This window comes from Thunnus albacares, chromosome 17, assembly GCF_914725855.1.
Source record: "Thunnus albacares chromosome 17, fThuAlb1.1, whole genome shotgun sequence".
NCBI classification, from domain to species: Eukaryota; Metazoa; Chordata; class Actinopteri; order Scombriformes; family Scombridae; genus Thunnus; species Thunnus albacares.
Genome location: NC_058122.1, coordinates 10,838,408 through 10,855,661, shown reverse-complemented (window position 1 = coordinate 10,855,661; position 17,254 = coordinate 10,838,408). Strand labels below are relative to the sequence as shown.

Below are 17,254 nucleotides of genomic sequence, written 5' to 3'. Positions count from 1 at the left end.
ATCTCAGCTGGCGTGCAGAGCAGCCTTTCAGAGCTCCAAAGGGCAGTCATCCATAATCTAGAGTTTATTAAAAAAAAAGCATTGAACTCATCATACTTTGCACTGACAAAAACATTTCTCATCTGATACTTCCCTTAGGAACAGATTGGGAAATCTACCCCAAAACAAAATGTATGCAAGCACAGAAGTCAAATAAAACTGCAAGTAAACACACAAACAAACACTCAGAAAATCCTCAAATTCACAGTCTCCCACAGCAACATGACAGATTGGAACTTTTCTTGTTTGCAACTTTGTAAATCATTTCTTTTTACTGTCTGACAACATATGATTAGGTTCAACTTTTCTGTAATGAATTAGCAGCCATTTCATAGATGTCATCAATGAGTTTATTTGTCCTACAAACAGCAACTCTGCCCACTTTCCCTCTGAGAAATTCAAGGGCATTGTCTTGTACACTGTTTTATAATCTGCAGGACATCTGTATATGTCTTCAGAGTAACAAGTCCGTCCTGTAAGCCGTTTATTGTGCTAGTCTGCAGATAACTTATGCTTTGTTTGGGCACAGCTGCTGTGACTTTGTTTTCCAGGCAGAAGCATTTTGAATGTAAATGGGATTTTGTGTAAACAAAGAATAAATCAATAACCTGACTCCTTTAGTCTTTCAATGTACAGCATAACAGTGGAAGATTACAAAATAGCCAAAATAAAGGTCTGAGAAATCAAAAAACAATCAGTTTTTCATCAGTTTTTTTTTTTTTTTTTACCATATTCCATATTATACACCCTTTTACAATATACAGATGCTCAGATGAGAAAAAACGTGTTTTGTTGTAATACAAATGTGGAATGAAAACTCCCATTTGTCTCATATAAACACAATATAAACTGTTATCTTTTTATTTGTGTTTACCTGTCATGAGGCTAGCCATTTGAACATGTATATATATTTGTTCACTCTACGAATGTAAAGTGGTGGCAGTAACGAGTAAATTGCTGAAAAAAAACGTTTCATTGTTCAGTTGTCACGAAAAATGCTTCTGTAAATATGTGTGAACATTGCCATGCTATGGAAATAGTGGTGGTGATAGTGCCTATTTCAATCTTTCTTTTTTAATGTGCATTTTCAGGAATGACAGTCATCCCAGTAAAGTGGAAGAACTGATGAATTATGCTGAATTCAAATGCACATGGCACCACCTTGAGATACAACACTGTGAGAAACTCCCACATCTGTTAGCTTTCTGAGTAAAATGACAAAGAAAGTTAAAACAAACTCCTGCAGAGTAAAGACTGAGGAAAGTCCCAGTGCTGTTAAAACAAGAGGAAGTGGTTGATTTAGTCAAACAGTTCACTAAGAATAAATCACAAGTTAATCCAGGAAACAAATGCTTTTGCTTGATCTACAGTATATGTATACACAGTTAGTATCACCTAATGTAAAAGTTATACATGCTTTACAAAATGTTCTTGGCCACCAAGGCCAAGTGACTTTTGGTGGTGCCTGAGTTTCAATATATAATTCATGAGAGGATGCTATGGTTCAATTCCTAATGTCTTTAGAGAGACTTCAGAGGTCATGACCCCATTAAAGGACAAAACTCAACTACTCAGGCAGCTGAATGCTGAATGTGAAAAGAATTTTAACAGTTTGAGATGCAGCCATTTGAATATAAATCTTTTAAAACCACCTCTAGAAATGAGACGAGAGAGAAAGAACAAAAGAAAAATATCTATCTGATGTCTTATGTGGTTTCCTACAGGACACGACCATATGGAAAACAACGTTAAGTGCTCCCTACATCAGACGAGACGGGAGCAGGTCAAAAGCAAAAGGTCAAACAGAAGTTTAAAGTTCAGACATTCACTGACTCTGTGAGCAAGATGTTCCTCCTGGGAGAAGAAGATGGGGAAAAGCAAAGTCAGATGTCAAACTATTCCTAGTTACAGTAGCATATAAATTGTTTCCAGGATGACTGAAGGTACCAAACTAGCTTGTGCCCTCGCGTCCCTTAACTGGTGAGCTGTTGCTGCTTCTCTTGCTTTGTGCTGGCAGCTTGCTCATCTTGTCCTTCAGGCCTTTGATGTTGTACAACCTGCTGAAGGTGAAGCTAAATGGTGCTTTTCCATCCTCCTGGCCGTAAGCTTCCTGCACTGATACTGTCTGGTTCTGGGGAAGAGGATCAATCTTCTGCTGCATGGTTGACTGTGTTTGGCGAAGGGAGGCATGGGATTTTGGGTGAGGATGTTGGTTCTGCGCCCTGTCCTGCACTGCTGGAGGCTGTTGAGAAAGGGGGTCTGTTAACTGTGGGAGGCCTTGGCCTGCTTCAGGGCAGCCGCCAGAGGAGGGGGTGGTCTGGATGGTGGTCTGCTAGGAGATGAGGTATCATCTATGACCTGTAAACTACCGTTGACCGCGTTACTTTTTGCCTGGTTCAGTGGACGGCTTGCCCTAGGACGACGCCCCGAAGCCTGGGTGGCTGAGAGGCGTCTGGATGGCTGAGCTGGTCGGGGAGAGGAGGATGCTCCGCTGTCCTGCTGCTGCTGGTGCGCTCGAAGAGGCTTGACAGGAGTATGCAAAGGCTGGGAGAGGAGAAGAGAAGAGGAGGAGAGGAGAGGAGAGGAGAGGAGAGGAGAGGAGAGGAGAGGAGAGGAGAGGAGAGGAGAGGAGAGGAGAGAAGAGAAGAGAAGAGAAGAGAAGAGAAGAGAAGAGAAGAGAAGAGAAGAGAAGAGAAGAGAAGAGAAGAGAAGAGAAGAGAATGCAGTGTAAAATTTTTACACTCACAAATGCAGTGCCGAGGGACATAACAGCATTGTTGCAAATGGAAAAGAGTGGTACTTCAGTGCAAATGTGAGATCTGCTTTATTGTCCCTTTTGTTAATATTACATGACTGAACTGAGGTAAAACACGCCAACAACACCTCACTGACTTGAACAGACTATTGTTAGATAAAAAGCAACGGACTCAGGTCAACAGTGAGTGAGTTAAACTGCGGCAATAAATGTGAAACTATCAATCTTTAAACCGATTCATTAATATTGTATCAGTGTGCACTTCATTAAAAGTATGTCATTTCAATTCACACACAGTCGCCTTGTTCAATAATGAACAAGTGTCGTGTGTTTCAACTTAGTGATGCTCGGCTGGTGCATACTCAACAGACCTAGACGCACACACGCACACACATAGATAGATAATCACACTGCACACACTTCATTTACTTCTGAGCTGCATGTACAAAAGCACATTTAAAGACACACAAACTGACTTTGACACAAATTTAAAGAGTAACACCTCAGTGAGACTTCAGCATCTGAAATCTTGCAGCAAGGTAATTTAATTTTGTACCAACCCTCTGCTAATATTGTATTGTTAATATATGTGTTGCATTAGTCTGTCACACAGCTAATTTGGGGTTAACACAGTGAAGCAAAGTGTAGTAGGGTCTAAGGACAGGGGATGTTGTATTGCTGTACAGATTGTAAAGCCCCCTGAGGCAAATTTGTGATTTGTGATATTGGGCTACACAAATAAAATTGATTTGACTTGAGCTTTAAGAGGTTTAAAAGACATACAACATGCATCAAACTTGTCACTTGTGTCATGTAAACTTTTATAGTTCATTTTACTAAAAAATGTGCAAATTAGAAAAAGTTCCATTAAAGCTAAAGTCCATCATTTTTAAAACTAAAATGAATGTTATAACACCCTTTGGGTTTGGTAGAGTGTGGTGAAATACCAGAATTAATTATGAATTAATTCATTCATTTTCTGCTATGCAGTGTGTCAGAACTAATTTCATCGTTCCAGTAAATTTTACATTCACGTTCATTTTCACTGCCAGCAACAAGATAAAACATATTTACAATGTCTGTAGGTTTAATGTGGAAAATGTTTAAGCTTCAGTTTAAAAAATGCTGAATGATGAAACTTTTAACATAACCAACATTAATATTAATATTAACTAAAACACAATTTCTCCCTTTAACTCAGTTTGATATTACTTTTCATGAAATGAGGTTGTAATGGTCTTTCAAGAAGTGGATAAACTCACTCATGTACCTTGAACAGAATACTGCAAAGTGGTTGGAAAATTAAAAAGTAGAAATTATTTTGGTTTGATTATCCTACATTATGGTTTTAACTGTCAATCATTTTGTGCCATGTGAGGAGTAATTTTGGATATAAAGATGAAAACATCTGCTGTCTTACTGTTCATACCTTCTGCCCCTCAGCCTCTTTGGTTGACTGGGGCCTGTCTTTCCTCTCCACGCTGCTGAGTCCTGGAGCCACTTTGTCGGATCCCTCTCCCTCGGAGGAGACTTTCTCTGGTTTAAGGTCATGTGTGGACAATCGCTTTGGCTCTGTTCCCTTATTGGTTGATTCTCCTGCAGTCAGTCCTCTGTCGACCACTGTCTCTGCTGCTGATTTGTTCAGCGTCCTCTTTTTCTTCAGGGCTTGGAGTTGAGCCTCCTTCTCTTTTTCTACTGTCTGTGTCGAATCTTTACTTTGTTTCAAACGGCCTGCTGTTTTCTTAGCTTCCCCGCTGGCTCTCCTCTCTGTCACTTGAGAATCTTGCTCTGTCCTGTTACTCCTCTCTGCCAGACTCCCCTTTTCATCCTGCTTTCTGATGTTTTCGTCATTTGCAGTTCCCCCCTCCCCCCTCAATGTAACATTTTTCTGAGGTGAAGAAGAAGAAGGGGAGACACTAGCAACCCCAGATAAACTCTCTGTTTCACTGCGACAAGTATTCCTGTCTGTAGGGCCTGGCGTAGAAGCACGATCGGTATAATTTATGGATGCAGGACTATTGGCAGAGGTGATAGCATTTGTTTGTTTGCTTTTAACAAGATCCTCTGTCGCCCCATGGCTGTGAATAGCTGCTCGGTCAAAAACAGGGTCATGGAAGGGAGAGTCGCTACATTCGTAATACTCTTCCGAGGTGGGGGAGGGAGTGGAGTCCTCCCTCAATGAGAAATACCCGTCAGGTGTAGGTGTTCGAAAGTCTGGAGTGTAGGGCCGCAAATCCTGAGTGTTCGTTAGTGAGTCTGAGGTGGGCGTGCACGGCAGATATCCGTCAGGAGTTGGAGAACGTACGAGAGTAGTGGGTGACCGCAAGTCTGGCACAGACCTGTCGTACAGACGTAATTGCAGGGATTTCTCAGGTGTGTGTGTGCTTCCCCGTACTATGGATGTTTCTTGGGGTTCTTGAGAGGTGCCCGGTGTATTATTCATTGTGGTACCTGGCATACCGTCTGCAAAAGGTTCTAGTGTGACATTTGGATTACCTTGCTGACCGTGTGTGTCTGCAGCAGATCTGCTATCCGTGCTGTCTTCGGATACATGTGTGTTATGTGTGGTGGAAACAGGACTGTCTGTTGGAGCTTTTAAAGAGTCCACAATCTCCAATACACCCACATCCGGTGGATTCAATTCACAATGTGATATTCTCTGAGGTTCATTTGCTCTTGCAAGGTACGTTTTACATTGTGTCACATTCTCACTTTTTTCATTTGGCATGTTAGCAAGCTCACAGCCAGTCAGGGGTTTTGCCATAGCCTTGATTTCTGTCTGTGCTGTGGCTACACAGTCTGTCTCTGGCTTCTCTGAGGTTATATTGCAGTCTGTTGACATCAAAGTCTTGGGCTCGACTTCTCTTGGAATCATTTCTTGAATATTCACACTGTCTGCCTTTGGTGCACCAATAATCAAAACATCTGACTGGGTTTGTAGTTTGGTTCCAGCCACTGTTTGGGTTTCTGCTCTGTCATTATTTAATCCAACTGCTTCCTCAACTTTTTTTTCTGGAGAAGTTTCACATTGTTTCTGCTGTTCAGTTTCTCTGGGATTTCCTGCTTTCTCATCATCTTTGTGTGCTCTTGTTGTGCTACCACTGTTTTTCTGCATTTCCAGGACAGTCTCTGGCTCTTTTTCTGCTGGTGTCTGCACCACAGTCTCTTCTGCGGGCTCACTGTGGGCCACTTGCGGCCCTATGCTTGCCAGGCTTTCAGGCCTCTTAACAATACTGATCTTTGGCAGGTCCAGGCCATTACTGCCATCTTTGATAACCAGCTGGACAGTGCGAGGTTTGGGGATAGGAGGGGAAGAAGAAGAAAGGGGAGGAAGGGGAGTTGTAGAAGAAGAGGTAAGAGGAGGAAGAAGGGACGAAGTGGAGTTGATGGAGGGCAAAGGAGTGCAGGGATTGGTAGCCATGCTTGAGTGCACTGTAGTAATGGGGATGTGGTTATTTTCAGAAATGGAGGTGGAACTGACAGACTGAGAGTGCACGGCAGCAGCTGAGGAAGAAGAAATATGGCCGTGGACGGCGGGAGTTTGCCTGTGAGGAGCAATTTCAGAGGAGCTTTGTGACTGTGTGTGATAAGCTTGTGTGTGTGAATCTGTATGTGGCAGCACTGCCTTTGTTTGTGTGTGTTCTTTTGCATTTGAGTTCAAGTCAGTGGGGCTACTCAGTTTAGAGGTTTGTGTACATTCTGACTCCTGGGTGTGAGTCCTGTCTACAACAGTGCTCTGTGTGTTTAAACTAGTTTGTGCTTCTTTATTAGTGTTTGATTCAGGTAGGGAGTCTGGCTTAGGACTGTTTGTGGTAACAGTTTGTGAAGGCCTCTCAGTGTTAGGAGTGGGCTCCTTGTTGCTGGATTGAGGTGTGTGTGTGTTGATGTGAGGTGTACTGAGGTGTTCTGCATCTTGGCTGGGGGGTGTGTTTGAATGCAGACTGTGTGTCTCAGTGTTGAGAGACTCACCTTTGACAGGTTCAGACTTTAGTTCAGATGCAGTAGATTTCTGTTCAGATTCCTCTGCTTTAGTTTTGAGCTTTGTTGCCTGCGGTCCATCTATTACAGGCTCCTCAACTTTGTTTGTTTCTGGTGTTGGCTGGGGTTTATTCATCTCCTCATGTTTAGTAGGCTGCCTCAGCTTGGCGACCTCTGGCAGGGTTTCCTTGGGCATACTGAGCGGACTGCTAAACCTGATCGCTTGACTGGTTTCAAACATCTGCGAGCGCTGCAGGCCGACTTGAATCGGTTTGCTGGTATCCCGAATGTTAATGAACCCAATTACGTCACTGGGGGGGTCAGGCTCTGGCCAGGTTGGCAAGTATGAGATCAAACATGCCTTCTCGAGATTGGTAAGTCCAGGGTGGAGGGGAGGAGCTTCCTGTATAGCTTCTTTAATAGCCCCCCTCTGCCCCTTCTTCTTGGTTTCTTGGGACTCTTTAGGGCTGTTGTGGCCAGTAGAAGGGGTAGGGCTGGCGCTGGGGTTGCCTACAGCAACCAGGGCATATTTGGGGTTGTACAGTTTCCTAGCAATCTCAGCAGAAGGAGGGGCGGCAGTGACTGGCTGAGGTACGGGCTCCGGCTCAGGTTCAGGCTCCGTGGCAACCTGCCGAAGGTCAACAGAGCTAGAGCTCATGTAAAGGAAGCGAAACAGTCGGTCAAAGGCCTCCACCGCCTGGCCTGTAATCACAGTGATAAGATTTCTGTCCAACCGTGATGACATCCAGGTGAAACTACAGAAAACAAAGAAAGTAAAAAAAGTTAGACCGCTTTAAATTAGACGTTACAAAATAAACACTGCCAAGTAAACTGAACCATGACGTTAAAGCGCTGACTATTAGCTTCATGGGTTTTTGAAATGCCAAGATCGTAGACTTCAGCCAGTCACTGACCGCAAAGGTTTTGCAACCCAATATGAAACATGATAACTTTATTTTTTGATTTAATATTTATTTGTCCAGTTACTTTCTGTCCTCTAAAATTGGACATTGGACAAAAGGTATGTCTGATGTAAACACCCTCAAATTAAAGCTTTAACCTGAAGTGCAGAGCCAAAAGTATGTGCGTCATTGTTCAGCTACTCTGGGACTATACTGTAACTGCATTTATTTCTCTTGTACATGATACATTTGCAACCTGTTTGTCAAGTATGTAGAGAAGGCCACTGAACATTTATAGACACAGTGCATTCTTTATTCATATCTCTACATGCCACACTCGTAAAAACAAAGAGAGGTGGAGCAGACAGAGATAATCTGTCTCTTTCAGTCACTGTCTTTCTTACTTTATCCCTTCCTCACACTCTTACTGACAAACACACGCATAAAGTACACTGACCTGTACGAGCCAGACACAGCTTTGTCTCCGTCGATGAACATGAACCTGTGTCCCATTCGCCCTCTGACCTTAGTGCAGGATCGAGTGTAGAACTCTGCTCCATCTGTGCAGCGTACACGAAGGTGCTGTGACACAAACACACACACAAAGAGTATAGGTACATACCTCCTCCAGATTCAGAACTAAACTCTTCTACTTCCATGTAACATTGTGGCATTCAATATTTTAAGTCAAGAAGAGAGCAAAATAAACATGAAATTATGATCACAACAAATATTTATAGCATCTGCTGTCAAGTAGAAAAAGAATGAAAATAATTTTTAATTATATTATGAGATGACCTTATCTTCCTCTTTGAATATTTATTGGCTGATTGATGGTCAAGGTGTATGTATATAAGGCAGGGGCACTCCATGGGCCTGTGCGTGCGCTTATCAGCACTACTGAGAGGCCACAGCTAGCAATGCATGGTTAACGGCATGATCTAAATCATGTGTGTTAGGCATGTCTAACCGAATAACATGAAAGTTGAAACAAACTCTAGTCTTAACATGTAAATCCCAACTGCATGTTAGGATGTTTTTTGATCAAAGCCCTATAGCCATCCATAGGCTATAGCAGTGTTCCACTTGCTGCCCTTAATCTAAGCAGTTCACTGCACATTTTCAAACTGCCGAGCAATTACACACACCACAGCCAACTCAATTTTGCACAACCAATAACATGGATACTGATTTAATCTCGTCTTGCTGTGACTTGATTTAAGTGCTGTATTTCACATAGTAGGCCACATAGGCGCTTGCCTGTTCTGCTCATGTTTGTCTGATAGATCACACAATGTGGTATAATGTAAAATAATTAAGAATTTAGATATACTTTGCGATAATTCTTTGCTATTTGAGATATATATTAGGAGTATTTGCTATTTCTTTGTTTGTATATCTGTGTGTGTCATTCTCTGACAGTTGTGAGTATATAGCTGTACAGCACTATATACAATAGGTGGCATTGTTAAAATGGAACTAAAACTGAAAACATCCATGATAATAAAAGGGAGGTGCAGTATGTGGTTTTGTAGTCATAAAACACTGTAATAACATTTCAGATAAGAGATTACACATGACCGGTACCTTGAGCTGAACACTTCCTCTGGAAACACTATGTGATGATTGTGTTTTGTGTTTGGATTATGTTGCTGGCACACAGAGCAGCCCTGTATGCGGTAAATAATGGCCATAAACTCCACCGTTTGTTCTCAGTAGCAGTCTGGTTGCAGTAATTAAAGAGTGTTACAGATAAATCATATTTATATGGCTTTATTTACAATCAACCTGGTACATTGTTTGGCAGTTTGGCAGTCACTATTTGGGGATAAACTACAAAGGTTTCACTTAATGATTTGACTAGGGGCCATGTAGACACAAAATCATATTGGTTTTGTGAGTTTACACCAAAACCATTTATTGTGGGGAGGAGCACAGGTTCAACCTGGTCTTCAGCTCCTCTGACGGACACAACTTGGTGGGCCCTCTGTTGGGTAGCTCAGCTCCTATACTGGGATGCAGCCAAAGAATTTTAGAACCAGTTATCTTGATGCAGCAGATTATTCCTGGCAAGCATGGTTTGTCTCATAGTAGAAACACTTGTTTTCCTCCCTCTACGGTCCCACCCTTCACTTTCTTGTTCCCTGAGTGCATTCCTTTGGTTTACTGGCAGATTAAATCAGCAAACTGCATTTCTCTGTGTGTGCTTTCAGCCCTTAAGGTGTGGATGATGAGCCCCTAGCTGTTCCAATAGTGTATAAACACAACCATCTTACGAGCTGTAATCACAATGAAGCTATCACAGTGAAGAACATCCAAATAACTGAGACATTTCTCAAATATACTTAACCAAGCTCTGAGTGCACGTCTAACAGTGTGAAGGGTCATTGTAATAGGGCTGTTACATATCCAGCAACCTCCCTAGACAACTAAAGAGTGAGAAGAATCTGGCACCTCTTCGCCTACGTCAACTCATCTCACCACTCATCTGCTTCTCCTCCCATCCTGTCTTTTCACTCCTCCACCTACTCCCTCTTGTCACTTACAAGAAAAAAAAACCCTGTCATCAAGCTGTCACACCTGTCTTTTCCTCTTTCTGCCAGCAGTCCTCTCATTCTGCAGCCCAGGCTCTGCTCCAGGACAGACCTGTCACTTTTGGAGATTATCCCGCTCCTCACTGTTTCTGGTCATAACTGCCACTCGTATAGTCGTCCCCTGAGCTATCACACTCACTGGGGATGCCATGTAGAAACCACAGCGATAAGTTTCTTTCAGAGACTTACATTGAAGGATACAGGACCATCTATACTTTAAATGGTTAAACACTTTTCTTGAGTAGAACAGGCTCTGCTCCTGAAGGCTGTTCGCTAATGAATTGGAGCAGCAGCGTAGGATTCAGCAGAGACACATACAATATATGACTGAGATACGAATACATAAAATTATACCAAGAGCGTCAGCAAGCGATGCAAGCAGAGCCACTTTGGGTGAAAAAATCCCTGGCTACTTTGTATTTTTCTAACATTTGTCAGGTGTGCTATGCCTGAGTGGTACACCTGTGATGCTGTTGACGCTAAAACCTTTCTGTGACAACACATCTGCACTCAGTGGCAAACATTGTAGCATACTGCACAAAATAGGAAACTATGCAGAGCTGTTCTGCCATTAAAAATTTGACAAATTTAAATGTAGGCCAACCTCAGGCTTAATGTGCACCATGCAGCTGTATTTCTGTAGGCAGGAATGCACTTTGTGTGATAAAAACTTGCACTGGAGGGGAAAAAAAAGGATCGAGACATCCTTAAGAATGTCAGTAAAAAGCAACAAAATGTAGACAGACACCCTGAGAATATATCATGTATAAGAAACAGCCAACTTGCTAAACTAAAACAGCCTCGTTCACTTGTCATGTGTAACTCTCATGTGCCATATAAACATATGTTTATGTTTTTGAAGCACAAACAGCCACATGAGACTGTGGCATTTTCTGCTGTTTTGCTTATAATCCAGATCCAGATGGTACTGAAACTCTGTCAGACTGCTACTGCTTTTGTGTTTCCCTTTAGTTCCTCCAAGGCATAAGCTGGCAGAGGGGAGTTTGTGTGCATGTTACATGAAAATGCGTGTGTGCCTGTGCTGTGTTTGTGTTTCTATACCTATGTACAGTATCTGTTTCCATACAGATACAGATTCTGTATTCATGTGTGTGTTTCTATCAAGATCTTTTGAAACCGATCCTTTTCTACTAAATGCTGCATCTTCAGTGTGCCTTCCAAATACCGGCCTTTATATATCTATAAAGTAAATACTACTTTGATCACATACGCACATACGGAGCCTTTGTGGAAATTCTCCAACCCTGTTTCTAAGCCATGCACGATTTTCTAAATCTCCCCAGAGCAAAGAGAAAAAACTCACAGAAGCAAGTAAGTGGTAGTATAATGTGCTAACCATTTGTGGTCTTCTGCTGTTATTGGGAAATAATCACACCTCATCTAAGTATGTTCACTTTGGCTGACTTGAATCAAAACAATCATGTTGTATGAATTGGCAGTTCGATTGAAAGAATTATCGTCTCAACAATACAATTCACTGGAGTCAAAGTAGATTTTGCCTGTAACTCATTTTCACATGTCCAAACAAGAACAATCTGTTTTTTAGCTTCTGTTTTTCATGGGTACCAGCCAATTGTGAACTAAAACACCCAAGGTAGACTCAACAAGGTGAAAGAATCATCAGTGGTACAGTGCCAACTAGACAGGTTTGCTGGTTGTTTGAACTACGGTGTGTGTGTGTGTGTGTGTGTGTGTGTGTGTGTGTGTGTGTGTGTGTGTGTGTGTGTGTGTGTGTGTGTAAGAGAGCGAGAGAAAGGTGGGGTTGGCATGCGCTTTCACTTATCCAAGTAATCTCTTGACAAATTCAATTGCTTGTCACACTTTCAAAAGATAATGTGTAAGCAACTTGATATGTTTCAATCTGGCCATTTCTGAACATCTAGGAATTCCCCAACTACAACAATTGATCCTTACAAAGTTGATAATGAATAATCTGTCTTGCTTATTATTCTGGTTAACATGAACTATTATTGCAATGGTGGCAATATTGGTTGGTCAGTCTGTCCAACAGTTTGGTCTAAAGCAAAATGTCTGAGCAACTATTGACCAGATTGCCATGATATTTAGGATGATCCCCAGAGGATGACTGTTGTTATGAATGTTTTTAGACCCCTTGACCCTTTCTTTATTGTAACCATCAGGTCGCAGTTTTTTACTTGTACAAAATAAACATAGAAATTACCTTGAGGTGTCCGGGGTGCAAGTTGGCCCTCTGACACATGGACAGGAAATGAGGTAGCGTTGTGCGTTCCAACAGGATGTAGACAGAAACCCTCCTCCTGAAACCAGCATCTATCAAATCTCTGAAGATGTCAATATCAGTGAAGACATCCATCACCACTGCTATGACCTGAAAAAACACACACACACACACAAACACAGATACACACAACTTAGATCACACATATGGGAAATACAGATGCACACACATTTCATTTAAGCATGCACAGCAGTGCACACAGCCACCTCATTACAATGCAGCAGGATCAAGCCTCAGGCTTTAGGTCTCTGTCAGTATACTTGCACATGTAAACATTAGAGTGTTTACCCTCTTCTTCCAAAACAAAGAAGATTCAAGTTGTTCTACGGGTTTCAGTAAAATATGATCACACAAGTTTTCCATTGCAAAGGAAAATGCTGAAGACATGATATGGATATGAATGATTGGACAGGAATGACACATATATCTGCTGAGAAATAAAACATGTTATAAACTTTTGGCAGATGAGCTGCATGAACAGACACACACATATGCACCCTGGCAGTAATGCAAATGTCCAGCATAACGCACACGTTGCTGCCGGTTAGTGTGAGGCGCTTCCTTTAGTCACTGATAAAGCAGTTTAATCATGTTGCACTTTACTCTTGATTGTCTCATTTGGTCAGCAGTCTGTACTCTGACCTCATACTGACAGAGCCATGCCTGTTCTTGGTAGCGCTCTGTCAATATTATACAGTTAATCTTTTGAATGGGCACAGAAGGACAGAAAGAAAAAGAAAAAAAAAAACAAGGACCTGGCAAAATTTAGAGGCAAGAATGATTTTTAATATGATGGGAAACCAACATACCTAACATTTATTCAGCTCCTCATAGGGCCTATAATTAGTTCGGCCTATCATTTGTATGGCTGTATGCTTTATGTGGGGAGATAATAGTGATGACATTTCAATTTAGGTTAAATTCTGGCTTAAACAGGCAGACTGGATATTGCTTTAAAAACCTGTAAAGTGCATTTAAAGGTTTGGTATTTCCCAATAACACCTGTAGGGCAAACATAGCCTACCTTTTGCGCCTGCGCAATCATTTTCCTGACAACCTCTTTAATGTGCGCCTGACCATCCAGCGGTGGTTGCGCGTACACGGTAGTGCGTGTCACCCCCCGGTAAGCCTCGCTGTCCGGCCAGCCCAGGTCCATCTGTGGGATGGACGTGTCCGACAAGTCCGGCCAGTAGTGCTGTGACAGCGGGGTTTCATTGTCCTCTGCACCCTCCGAGAAGAGCTCTGAGCCCGGGTCATAGGGCTCCACCGAACCGACCAGATTTTCCTGCTCCGGGTCTGAGAGAAAGCCCCGCAGGTCGCGAGCCTCCAGGTACTTAACGAAAGCCGTGCGACCATCCCGAAGGAGAGCCTCCAGCGCGAGCCGCTGGTCTTCACTGTAGAAGAACTCCGGTTTGGACTCGTGCGTCCGTGGGTTCACATGGTTATCGTCCAGACACTGTATCTGGGACAAAGCCATGGCTGTAGCCCCCCCCAAAAAACTTAACACTTAACTTTTAAAAATCCAAGTTTCACTGGACAGCTCGTCTCCTAAACTTCCCCTGACTTTGTGTAAAGAAAGTTGCATAAAAGCGCTCTAATTCCTCCTCTGTGGTCAAAACAGTGGTGAAGTTTGGCTCGAGACTTAGTACACATTACTTCACGTTGTCCCCTACTTCGGTCAGCCTTGTAATTCCTGTGACCGGCCATGGCGCATTAACAGCTGGCCATTATCATTCCCGCAACCAAATAAAGGACTTGCAAGAGAGCGCGAGGGAGTATGAATAACATCCCGCCGCCGGCACAGCCAGACAGGTGTGACCCTGGCAAAACACACCCACTCACCTACACACACACACACATAGAAACATGCACACCTTTTGTCACATGGCCATCGGAACATATCCTATATGTGTGTGTGAGCGTGTGAAGGGAGAAATGCTTTGTGTGTTTAAAAACCTCATTAAATCATTAGCGTGCGGAGACGACAGCCGAAAACCATCAGTTGAACCGCGCGGTGCTGTTTTACCTGTTCTGTCGTGTTTCTTCACTCTCGTGCCAGGATGGGAAAGTCCAGGCCTGTGCTGTAAAAAGATAAAGATGATGCACATAATTGCTTTTTAGAGAGGCAAAAAAAACCAGATGGAGAGATTAGGGCGCGATTAATAGGATGTAATAAACATTAACTGGAGTTGACAGACCATAACATGTACAAGATTTTAGATCACACCATGACTCTAATATTTTAACTCTTTAGTGTTTGTTTTGATGAGCTGATGTGATGCTCATTATGGGTAAGAGCTTTAATGAAATTGCCAAATGGTTAAATTTGTGCAACACTTCACAATGAAAGGAAACTAAACAAGTCTTCGCAAGGACATCAGCCAAATCAAACACATGGCTTCGGGTCATAAGGCAGTTATATACCTTTCATGTTTTAACAACCTTATTTGAACTTGGAAAGAGCCTAGACCTCTGCACCTCACTTTATCTGTTGATTACAGTCACGTGGTGCAACCTGGTTTGATCTTTGCAGTTGTGTCTGATGTAATTACATGTCATTAGATGATCCATAAGACCAGAGAAAAAATCATTACAAGATTACAGTCAAAACTAAAGGCTGTGAGGTGTTCTGCTCATTTAGTGTGTCTACATCTTTTTTGAATATACTGATTTGCATTAAGTTCACTGTACCTGTTACATACAGATAGTAATTGGAAAGAATTACATGTAGCCCATTGTTCTTAATCGTGTTTTGCGTATCATAGGATCATTGTAATGTGACCTTTAACCTTTTAAAGGGGAAGGTATAACACGGTTCTAATCAAATAATTAGAGGGTAGATCACTGTTGTGTGTGTGTGTGTGTGTGTGTGTGAGGGAACAGGGGTTAAATGAGCCATTCTGTTTAGGTTGGCGTGAGGAACTCTGGTGTTAGAATTTAACATGACAGGTGCAGATTTACTGTCTAGAAAGATTTCCTAGAAGGGTTACAGCAGTGACTTGTGTTCAGACAGACAAAAAAACAGCACTGCATCAAAAAACCCTGTCTCCTCATTTCAATGTGACACTGTTGACAGAACCATAAAGGCAAAAATGTTGATCCCGGCTCGACTTCTGCCTCAACTTAATGAAGTGTCATTTGGCAAATATTTAAATACTCGCAAGGGCACATTGATGAGTCAGGTGACAGGAAATGAGGGGAGATAGAGTGGGATTTGCATACAACACAGATCCCTGGCTGGGAATCTAACCATAGACGTTGTAGTTGCAATACAGTATATGGCACACGTCTTAACCACCAGGCCACCATTATGCCCTCCAGTAACTATGTTTTAATGGTGTAACTCCACAGTTTACCCTGTGGTTATCGAGACACAGGATAAAATGATTGTGGCTGTGATAACTTCACAGACATCCTATGCTGTAAAAAGTGTAGTACAGTGTTTTAGCGTCTTATAAACCCTCAAGCTCATTGATATATTACTCAAACTGGCCTTCATACATACAATTTCGGTGTGAATGGTCGGGCTCCTTCATGACCAGCGTTATCTGAGGAACCCTTAAATACTTCCATCTTTCCCTCTGGCTGGCTGTCAGTGGCGGTTACCTGTTTAGTGACTTATGGGTGAGTCTCTAGCTGGTATCCCGCTGACTCATGACATCAACTAGAGTAGAGTAAACTTTATTGTCTCCAAGGAGAAATTTGTCGCCACGGTCCATTGCATTGCTCACAAAAACATGAGAAACATTTGACACAATGCCACAGAGTTGCTTCACATAAAAAAATCATATCTTAAAAACATAAAAGAGACTTTTGACTATATGTTTGACATTGACAACACCACGGCTGCCCATTTCACCTTTGATTTATAGACTTGTTTATTGGCAATGCATAACTAAACATCTGATAAAGTCTTTGGCTGGTTTGCACGTTGTCACTGTGAGGACCTAAACAGCCAGAAGCTATCAGTCAGTCAAACTGGTTCAACTGTAATTGCTTCTAACACGTGTGAATGTCAGTGATATCACAGCTCGCACACCTTCCCCTCGCCGCTTGCTCTTTCACTATCACTCTCATTTTTACAGTTGACACCCTGCCTTCCCCATCTTTCATCAGTATTCAGCTTCTTCCTTTGTTTTTTGGTTTTTTTGGTCTCTTACTGTTATCCCTGCACTCTTCACCGTTCTGTCCTCTATCCTGTCTCTTTGCTCTGCTATCCTTTAACTCCACTCCAGTTATCCTCCCGTTTGTCTCTGTCTATCTCACTTTCTTGATGTCATCTGTTACATTTCACTATGCGTTTCACTATGTTTTTGCTTTGTGGCGGCATCAGTGATGTTGAATATTCTTATACTGTCTCATTTCTATGACACAAATATGTCAACATGAATGTTGTCGGTCTGTCTCATACATAACAAACCACACACACACTTTCATCTATCACACACATATGCTTCAAAGTGACTCAGGAGTTTTAAAAACAGCAGAACTATTCCTGGTACACCTTTTAGTCCTCACCATGTCCTTTCTTCTTCTCCCCTGCTGGATGCTGTTGGTTTATTTACTGTCATGTGCAAGCCAGAGGTGACTCTGTCAGGAGGAATGAAAAAAGTGGTTTGTTAAAAAAAATAAAATACGAGGAGACAAAAGAGAGAAAGAAAACAGAAGAGAAGTGATGCAGTCTGGAGGAGTTATAAGATGTCAC

General features: G+C 42.2%; 1 protein-coding gene across 1 annotated transcript; it reads right to left on the bottom strand.

Annotated features, from left to right (window-relative positions):
• Window positions 1-52: 52 nt before the first annotated feature.
• Window positions 53-14,319, bottom strand: LOC122967329 (mucin-6-like). The gene is made up of 5 exons (XM_044331918.1): window positions 13,574-14,319; window positions 12,472-12,639; window positions 8,132-8,256; window positions 4,224-7,527; window positions 53-2,583 (listed from the first exon to the last, which is right to left on the bottom strand). Exons 1-5 carry the CDS (start codon window positions 14,024-14,026, stop codon window positions 2,302-2,304), a joined length of 4,332 nt encoding a protein of 1,443 aa, XP_044187853.1. The 5' UTR covers window positions 14,027-14,319; the 3' UTR covers window positions 53-2,301.
• Window positions 14,320-17,254: the final 2,935 nt, after the last annotated feature.